The 10,782-nt window shown below is 33.9% G+C and overlaps 1 protein-coding gene across 1 annotated transcript in view; it reads left to right on the forward strand.

Moving 5' to 3' along the window:
• The window catches only part of TMPRSS15 (transmembrane serine protease 15), an 839,864-nt gene that overhangs the window by 502,800 nt on the left and 326,282 nt on the right, over window positions 1-10,782 (forward strand). Inside the window, exons 18-20 of the mRNA XM_053705190.1 lie at window positions 1,151-1,240; window positions 2,482-2,607; window positions 4,058-4,198. Coding sequence (XP_053561165.1) covers window positions 1,151-1,240; window positions 2,482-2,607; window positions 4,058-4,198 — 357 coding nt within the window. The remainder of the gene's footprint in view (window positions 1-1,150; window positions 1,241-2,481; window positions 2,608-4,057; window positions 4,199-10,782) is intronic.

The raw sequence follows: 10,782 nt of genomic DNA on the forward strand, positions 1-10,782 counted from the left end.
AAAAGTAAATTGGAAAGTTGTTTAAAATTACGTTCCCTATTTAAATCATGAAAGTTTCTTTTGGACTTGACTGTCCCTTTAAGTAATCTCTTAAAGGGACACTCAAAATTAAACTTTAATGATTCAGATAGAGCGTGCAATTTTAAACAACTTTCCACTTTACTTACATTAACACAATGTGCACAGTATTTATATTTACACGTTTTGAGTCACGAGCTCTTACTGGGAATGTGCAAGATTTCACAGAATATGCGTTTCTGCATTTGTGATTGGCTGATGGCGGTTACATGAGGGAGTGGAAATAGACATAACTTTGAAATTTGTCGGAAGAAAATCTATTACTCATTTGAAGTTCAGACTAAGGAGCCTGAAGCCCCTTGTTTAAAGACCGTTGCTCCATAGCTTGTCTGCCTGCTCTGAGGCCGCGGACAGAAATCAACCCAATCAAATACGAGCGGGTTGATTGACACCCCCTGCTAGCGGCCGATTGGCCACAAATCTGCAGGGGGCGGTATTACACCAGCAGTTCACAAGAACTGATGATGCAATGATAAATGCCGACAGCGTATGTTGTCAGCATTTATCGATGTGCAGTGGACATGATACACTACACTGTATCATGTCCGCTTGCACTATGTTAAATATACCCCTATGTGCTATTGCATTGCCTAGTTAGCATGCTTTTGTTGATTATTCAAATCTACTGCATTGGTCCTTTAGTCTGTATGTAATAATGCAAATTGATATCTGGGATACAATTCATATCTATCAATACAGTTAATTTGTTAAATAAAATGTCACAAATAAAAGACAAACTTTTCTATGAGAAAAAGAGTTCTTATCTAAGGATTTTTGTCCTATAGAATACTGCAGTATCCATAAGGAATGAAGGTGCAAGATACCAGATTTGACTTAAAACAGCTTAAAAATAAAATAGTTATCTATTTCAGAAATATTAGTTATCAATGTCTGTTGAAATGCAATGTTTTTTTTTTATTTTGTAGAAAGTAGTAGATTTTAGAAAGGTTTGCATATTTGTTAATTTATTGTATGTGGAATGTATAGTGGTCATGAAGACAATAAACAAATAAACAATAGAATACATTTTTGTTCATTTCTATTTTTTTTTCTATTGTTTTGTCTCCCCTAGCTGACTGTGGTGGCCCTGTTGAACTCTGGGAACCAAACAATACATTCAGCTCCCTAAATTATCCTCAGAATTACCCAAATCTTGCTTCATGTAAGTAATTACCAGTCAAAAATATTATTATCATTATTAATATTTTATTTAATACAATATAAAAATCTTTAATAAAATGTTTTAGATAATTGACTAATATGTAATAAATATGTCTTGAAGTTTACTAAATAAAATACTCTGTTTTGTAAGATCATATTATTTTTAATCAAACCCCTTTCTTTTTCTATGCATTTAATTTATTTAATTATGCATTTAACCCCTGCAAAAGGGTTCAATATATGGTCACAGTTGGGCTCCTGTGCTAGTTCAGATGACAATACATTGTGGGAGTGAATAGGGAGCATTCATATATTTATATGCCCCAATTACTTACCACATCCTTATTTGTAGCAGAATTGTAGTATTTCATGGGTTCAACTTTGATTATGGACTCTAATTTATCAAGCAATGGAAGCTGCTTTGGAACCCTTGCGGGGCAGGCTGTTCCGGCCCTGCTCTCTCATGATTTATCTCAGCACAACGATTTCATTGTGCAGTATTAAATGCTTTTCTCGATTGCGGGTGGATATGTTCCCAAATAGAGAACCTTGTCCATCTGTAAATTGATTAATTTGGCCTTATGTGTTTAACCTGTGTTTAAGTAATTAAAAAAACTGATCACAGAAAGTAATTTGTTACTAAACTAAAATCCTATAATGAAAATAGGAAAGATAAGTAATATTGCAGCAGCTAGGACATTTAAGTGTATCCTTAAATGTGCATTTTGCTATATAAAAGCTCAGTGATTGTACATTATTAGACTTTCTATTACTACGTGGTGCACTCTGACAGATGATTTTGCTTGCAGTACGTATGTATGTGTGTATGTATTTAAATACACACACACACATATATGCATACAAAAATATTTTGTACATGCCAACATAGATATACACTTGCAGGTACATGGTTGCTTGTACACAAATTAGTAAGATTACATAAAAATTATTATTATTATATAAATATACATGTACACATAGAGAAAATTATTAGAATACTATTATTTAATTTTGAAACTGAATTGATTTGAAATCTTACGAATAATTTCACTACACACAAATTGTATCTATATTAATTTTGTAAGATTTGCTTTGATAGGGTTTATAAGACTCTGGAATTCTTCACGTGCACAATCTGGATATCTAAGAACTAAATCAGCTATTTATAATTTAATAAAAGTTAAGCAGTATGCTGTCAAAATGTTATCAATTACATTTTTCATATAATGTCATTTTTCTTAGGTGTATGGTATCTCAACGCTGCTATAGGAAAGAATATTCAACTTCATTTTCAAGATTTTAAACTAGAAAATATATATGACGTTGTAGAAGTTAGAGATGGTAAAGGATCAAATTCTTTGCTATTGGGCAAGTATTCCTGCAGCAGAGCTGACAACTGCAATGGATCTTTGATTTCAAGTTTTGTGATTTATCTTAATCCCACTGTTAAACTGGAGATTTCCTGCTGACATCAAAAGAATAGAAAAAAAGCTGCTCAGGACAGCAATGCAGAACTTTGGATCAATACTAACTCATAAAAAATCAGTTCTTTAGTTCAGTTCATTTGATTTCCGGTTTCCTGGGAAGTGACACCTTTAAATATTTTCAGTCAGAAAATGTGGGAGACAAGGGGAGCCTTAATACTTTAACAAAGCAACTGAAGTAGTGTGCTGAAATATGAACTGCTAAATAACCAAAAATTAGAATAGACAAGTTCTCTAGGGTGAAAAAAATCAAAAACTAAATTATTGCCCAGCATATGTTATTGATTTAAGCAGTAATGTTATGAAACTTTAAATGCACACTATTGAGAAAAAGAAGGAGATAGAATGATGGTGTTGGTTAATTGATAAAATTTAAAGGGATAGTCTAATCAAAATTAAACTTTCATCAAATTTTCTTTGTTCTATTAGTATTCTTTGTTAAAAGCTAAACCTAGGTAGGCTCATATGCTAATGTCTAAGCCCTTGAACGCCCCTCTTATCTAAGTGCATTTTGACAGTGTTTCACAGCTAGAGGGCGTTAGTTAGTTAGTAAAGGGATTATCTATCTTTTTAAACAATAAAAATTCAGGAGTAGACTGTCCCTTTAAGATATTCTTAATAGTAAACATTATAAAGTATGGCATTTTATTGAAAAGGAAAACACTGTTAATTGTATCAGTATTATCACTGAGGATATTCCTTTAATGGACATTACCTGCTAGGCATAATGCTAATAGTTGCCTTGGAATAATGCTTAGATCTTTTTACATTATATTAGTTGCTTAAATATTAAAAAAAATAAGTGCAAAGTTTACATAAAGTAATAAGTCCCATCATGTTGTAGCCTAGGTTTCTATTATAAAAAAAAAAAAACCTGAAAAAAAATGAATATACTCCAGTGACAAGTCTGGATTGACAATACAACAAGTTGTGGGTGGAGTTTGGCTATTTAAAAGCAATGGTCTTAAACAAAGTGTTAACAAATAAAAATATTTCAAACTCGTCTAAAAATGTTGTTGATTGCAAAACTGCGGAAAAACTGTGTGATTACAAGGTTGACTGTTTACTGACTCTTTAAAATACAAAAAAGGAGAAAACTAAATAATAATATATTGCATTATTAAAAATTAATATTGCAACCTAAAAGTCTTTCATCTCCCTAAATAATACAATATTTAGGGTGAAATCTGAGACTTTATGGTAGTAATAATAATATAAGAAAATTAATAAGAAAAACATCAACATAACCAGCATAATTAATCTCCAAAGTAACATTTTTGTATTTATAATAATTATTACTATTTTGTAATCTGAATTTCTTTTTGCACATATAGCTGTTTATACAGGATCAAACCCTGTGAACGATGTTTTCTCTACAACCAACCATATGACAGTATACTTTACATCTGACAAATCTCAAGCAGCTCGTGGGTTTCTGGCCAACTTCACAACGGGCTATCACCTTGGCATTCCAGGTTAGTTAGGATATTTCCATGTAATTTATTGTATCCAAACATTTAGCCTTATTTTTAAATAATTAAACTGTTGGATATTTTGGATGGGAAACTCCATTTATACTCATGGTAATGGTTTTAACAAAATATGAATAATGTGCAATTGGTGTATTAAGAGAAAGTACTTATATTATAGAACTCTAAATAATTAAAACAACACTCTGAATGAAAATATTACCTAGTAACATAGTAGATGAGTTTTTAAAAAGACAGAAGTCCCTCAAGTTCAATTTATACAAATCTTAATATACTTAAAATAATAGCTCCAATTGATCTTAAATTAATCCCATTAAAAAAGGTGAACCATTTAACACAACCAATATCCCTGTATTCTGTTTCTAGACAGAAATGTATCTAAGCCATTTTTAAATGTATCTAAGGTATTGGCATTTACTACCTCCTTAGATAATGAGTTCCATAAGCTCTTTTGCATGTGACTGCAAAGTATAGTTAGAAGAAGATAATGCCAGTCATGAATTACATATAAAAATTTAATTGTTTAACAAAAGTGAACAAATAATGAAGCAAATTATATGAGTATGCAAAATAATTGTGATAATAAATCAGGGATGAGCAAACTGACGCTACATCATTGGCAAACCTATTCCATAATAAAATACATTTAATTAATAATTGTTATATACTTGGATTATGTCATGCACAATATAGAGAAAATATGTGCAAAGATTTTATAAAAATACCAAGCAAAACAATAGCTCTACACAAGTGTCTGTGTGAATTAGTTCAGATAGGAATGTGTAATGAGAATATTACTCTTGGCTTAGTGGAAATGTGTATTTTACAATATCTATGATGCATTTACAAATGTACTAGGAACAATTACAGCAGTATAAGAAGATGTAAAAATTTGCAATATGAAATTTGGATAATGTTTCCACAATTTAGCTATTCATGTATAGTCCTGTGTGAGCAAGTTATTTGTGGAGCCATGTGTGAAGTAATGTATATTTGAAAGAAAAATATATACTTTGAGAAGTTGCAGGTTTTGGAGCCATCTCAGGTAAACCACATCTGGGTTGGTCATATCGGATTCTTGTTTGGTCACCTCAGATGTTTGGTCCCCTCAGTAGTTCAACAGTAAGCCTAGTATGTTGTGTGTAACCCTCTTTTATGGAGAAATCTAATTTTTAAACATTAAGACCACCCTTGATATAAGCATGAATGTGACTGGCCACCTGCAACCTGTGTCATTCTAATAATGAATAATAAAGAAAAACATGATATATATTTATATAAACACGTATAACTCGAAAAATTAGAATATTGTGCAAAAGTTCATTTATTTCACCAATGCAACTTAAAAGGTGAAAGTAATATATGTGATAGACTCATTACATGCAAAGCAAGATAGTTCAAGCCATGATTTGTCATAATTGTAATGATTATGGCTTACAGCTCATGAAAACCCCAAATCCACAATCTCAGGAAAGTAGAATATTACATGCAATCAATAAAACAAGGATTGTACATACCTGTAGAACAATATCAGACCTCTGAAAAGTATAAGCATGCATACTGTATGTACTCAGTACTTGGTTTGGGCCCCTTTTGCAGCAATTACTGTCTCAATGTGGTGTGGCATGGAAGCTGAGGTGTTATGGAAGACCAGGATTATTCAATAGCGGCCTTCAGCTCTTCTGCATTGTTCGGTCTCATGTCTCTCATCTTTCTCTTGGCAATGCCCCATAGATTCTCTATGGGGTTCAGTTCAGGAGAGTTTTCTGGCCAATCAAGCACAGTAATCCCACGGTCATTGAACCAGGTTTTGGTGCTTTTGGCAGTGTGGGCAGGTGCCAAGTCCTGCTGGAAAATGAAGTCAGCATCCCCATAGAGCTCGTCTGCCAAAGGAAGCATGAAGTGCTCCAAAATCTCCTGGTAGATGGCTGCGTTGACCCTGGACTTAATGAAGCACAGTGGACCAACATCAGTAGATGACATGGCTCCCCAAATCAACACAGACTGTGGAAACTTCACACTGGACTTCAAGCATCTTCCAGTGTGTGCCTATCTATTCTTCCTCCATACTCTGGGTCCTTGGTTTCCAAAAGAGATACAAAATTTGCTCTCATCAGAAAAGAGGACTTGGGACCACTGAGCAACGGACCAGGTCTGTTTTTCTTTAGCCCAGGTAAGACACTTCTGACGTTGTTTGTTGTTCAGGAGTGGCTTGACAAGAGGAATACAACATTTGAAGTCCATGTTCAGGATCCGTCTGTGTGTGGTGGCTCCTGTGAAAGTCCCCAACACTTTTGAATGGCCTTTTCCTGACAATCCTCTCCAGGCTGGGGTCATCCCTGCTGCTTGTGCACCTTTTTTGTTCCATACTTTTCCCTTCCACATAACTTTCTATTAATGTGCTTTGATACAGCACTTTGGGAACATCCGTCTTCATTACCTTTTGAGGCTTTCCCAAAAACCACCACAACCCCCACTGCAGTAAAACCCCTACACTACTTTACCCCTAAACTGACATTACCCCACACCAATCGCCACTACACTATTTAACCCCCTAACAGCTAACCCTCCGAAGACCCCTAACTAAGACGCCATCAGTTACAAAAAAAAAAAACAATATCATTTAAAAAAAAAAAAAAAAATTAAAAAAAATTAAAAACACTACCAGTAAATGCCCTATCATAAAACTAAAGTACCCTGAAAAGCCCCTTCCTAAAAAAAAAAAAACTATACTAAAAATAAAATAGCCCTACTCTAAAAATTGTGCTGAAAAGGCCAAGTGATTATAACTCTTTTCCAAGAAAAGGGATTAAGCTCTTTGAAAAAAAACCTGTACTGAAACTAACCCCCACCCCAATGTCTATATTCAACATCTTGAATCCGGCATCTTTGGGGTGGCAGTAGTGGGTTCATGGCATCGGTGGTCTACTGGCAGTGCACCTCTGAAGATTGAATGCAAGGTTCCAACTTGTATGGGAGTGCTCAGCCAATAGAATAAAAGCTTTTTCTATTGGCTTATTTGAATTGGAATGCCAAAATCAGCTAATATAAATGGTAGTGCAATCCTATATAAGGGGGAACCTTTCTTTCAACCTTCAGTGATTGCAGTGACAGATCGGGTAGAAGATCAGAAAAAAACTGCCAAAGAGGACTGAGAAGCACCACCAGGGGACCACCGGCAAAGGACCCCCAATGCCATGGACCTGCTGCTGCCCCCAAAGGAGCCGCAATCAAGATGGTGAGTAAAAACTTTGGGGTTTAGCAAACTTTTTTTGGTGGGAGGGGTTAAAAGGACATTAAACCCCAAATTATTATTTTATGATCCAGATACAGAATACAATTTTAAACAACAATCCAATTTACTTCTATTATCTAATTTGCTTCATTCTTTAGTTACCCTTTGTTGAAGAAATAGCAATGTACATGGGTGAGCCAATCACACAAGGCATCTAGGTGCAGCCACCAATCAGCAGCTTCCGAGCCTATCCAGATATGCTTTTCAGAAAAGTATATAAAGATAATGAAGCAAATTTGATAATAGAAGTAAACTTAAATGTTGTTTAAAATTATATTTTCAATCTGAATCATGAAAGAACATTTTTGAGTTTAATGTCCCTTTAAGGTTTAGTATATGGTTAATATGAGCATAAGTTAACGAGATTGTGATATTGCAATATCCCACTTGCGTTACCGTTACAGCTCTAATTGTAATGTCCTTGATCAGTTATAGGGTTGGTCCCTTCTGTTATTTCCCAGGAAAAAAATGTAGTACCCGTGGCATTTATAATGGATAGAAAATTATAAAAATTGTAACCATGGACGAAAAATATCAAGGGCTACCGATCATTTTCCAATGACAAAAACTTGGTTGGCATAAAATTTAACATTTGGTTTTGTTGCCAGTTAAAGTAAGAAACAATCAAGTATGAATAGATAGATAGATATAGATTAACTAATTATGGACAAGATTACAAGTGAAGCTCAAAATTGCACTTTCAGAAGTGTGATATTTGAGCTCCACTCAGCAATACCAGCACACGTAAATGTGCGGTGGTATTACAAGTTGAGAACAATGAGAACACAACCTTGCATTTGCATTGCCTGGAAGCCTTGCGCTCATGAGGGCATGCTCTTATAGGCTACAATAGGAGCCTCGTTCTTATGCCGTGAGACAGGGCAAAGCACCTAGCGCAGTGCAGGGGCTAAGTTGCACAGTTTTGGGCAGCAAATAAAAAATATATATGTATTTGAATATATACATAATCTGTATATGTATGTGTTTATATCTGTATATACACATATTAACACACATTTATATGTATGTACAATCACAGTCCCCATAGACACCCCACATCCCCTCACTTTAACCCCATAAAAATGTTTTGTGCACTATTAAAAATGCTTCTATTTTTATTTTATTAAAAGGAACTGTCCACTTTATTTGGGGGGCATTTGGGGCAACTTTTTATAATTAACCAGAGGTCTGACCTCTGGGTAATTGCGCTTAGCACAAAGTCCTCTTGTGAGTTTGCAGGAGCATTAACCAGCCACTTATAATGGCTGGTTATTTAATGTGCGCCGGTGAACGGGCTGATTTGTCCTTTTACGAACGCACGTTAAAATAGCGTTCCACTTGTAATCTAGCCCTATATGTATTTAGGGTTGCCATATTGTCACTTTTAAGGGGCACATATCAAAAAAATAGATATGTCGGGGGTCCTTATAATGGAGCATTATTAAAAAATTTCTTTGAACAACCCCTGACATGTATTTTTCATAAGTGTACTCCCTTAAAGCATCAATATGAACCATGAAACTTTAAATTTGACTTTCATGTCCTTTTAGTGTAACATTCTAATGTGAAAATGATATCCTCTAATTTGTTAGAGAACAATTTTTTTATTAGATTTTTTAAAATCATTAGATACGTTTCTAAAGGATTGTGATCAACCCCTATTTGTTTAATTCTGCAAAGAGTAAAGTACTGCCTAGAAGCTGTAAGCCTTGCAGCAATCTAGCAGTACACAGGTGAAGATTGGCATGGTTATGTGACTGCTTCTGATTGGCTGATTGAACGTGTCCTAAATGATTTATCTGCAAAACTCTCAATAGACTTTAATGGGGCTATTTTTCAAAGTGATTGCAATTGATCCTATAATGTTCCTTTATCGTTTTGGATGCTCTAGAAGACACATACAAACTATCATGTGATTAACTATAATTTTAGTTAGACAAATTTAGCAAAACAAAAACACTGCATATTAATATAAAATCCACTGCTTTGTTAGTTAATACAGTAAGAAAACAGAAGGAAAAGGTTTGTACTATTAATGGCAGTTTATAACAGATGGCTTGTCTTTTGATACAGCGCCCAACAACGTAAATTTAGTCGATCTCAGAAACATGCTGTTTTGTACCATACCAGGAAAAAAGAAAATCAGGCTCCATTAAATATTACTTTTTCATAAAGTGTTTATGCCAAAAATTACAGTCAGTGTGACACAGAGAAAAATTAACAACTCGTATCTAATTCTGCCCATAAACAAGGAACTATGATTTTACACATTCCAATGAGCACATTTACATTACCAGCCTAGTTATAAAACGCTTTGACATTATCATTAGAATAACATGCTAAATACAAGAAACCCAGTGATATCACTTCTATTTTCGCTTTTACAAAGCAATTATGTGCAAAATACATGAAGAACTGTTTGCAGCCTAAGTGTTGCAATAATCTAACGGAGAATTAGTGCGTACACCAAGAATAAACAAATCTGAATGCTAAATTTAAGGATTACGTTTATGAGAGAGCAGTATTTAAATATCACAAAATACAGCTAGCTTAGAAATATTAAATGGTCTACTCCAGAATTAAAAGACAGATAACCCTTTATTACACATTTCCCAGTTTTGCATAACCAACACGATCATATTAATATACTTTTTACCTCTGTGATTACCTACTATCTAAGCCTCGGCAGACTGCACCCTTATTTCAGTTCTTTTGACAGACTTGTATTTTAACCAATCAATACTGACTCATAAGTAACTCCACGGGCATGAGCACAAAGTTATCTACACGGCACACATGAACTAGCGCTGTCTAGCTGTGAAAAACTGTCAAAATGCAAAGGCGACCTTCAAAGGCTTAGAAATTAGCATATGAGCCTAACTAGGTTTAGCTTTCAACAATGAATGCCAAGAGAACAAAACAAATTTGATGATGAAAGTAAATTGAAAAGTTGCATGCCGTATCTGAATCATAAAAGTTTAATTTTGACTTGATTGTCCCTTTAATATATGTATATGCATTTGTGATTTAATGGTCCTTTAACTTTTTAAATTTAATTTGAAACCAATATTGCTGTATTCACTGTGCACTGCATACTAATGATCCCTCCCATCTATTGCTTGAAGACATTTATTCAGGATGCAAATACACAATTAAATTGTAATACATTTTTAAATAACCTTGTTTAGATTAAAAAAAAAATACAAACATTTAATTTTAATTTTACATTTCTTTGTTAATAATTATTAATTGAAATGATTTATATTTTTTAATA

This window comes from Bombina bombina, chromosome 3 (assembly GCF_027579735.1).
Source record: "Bombina bombina isolate aBomBom1 chromosome 3, aBomBom1.pri, whole genome shotgun sequence".
In the NCBI taxonomy this organism is placed as follows: domain Eukaryota; kingdom Metazoa; phylum Chordata; class Amphibia; order Anura; family Bombinatoridae; genus Bombina; species Bombina bombina.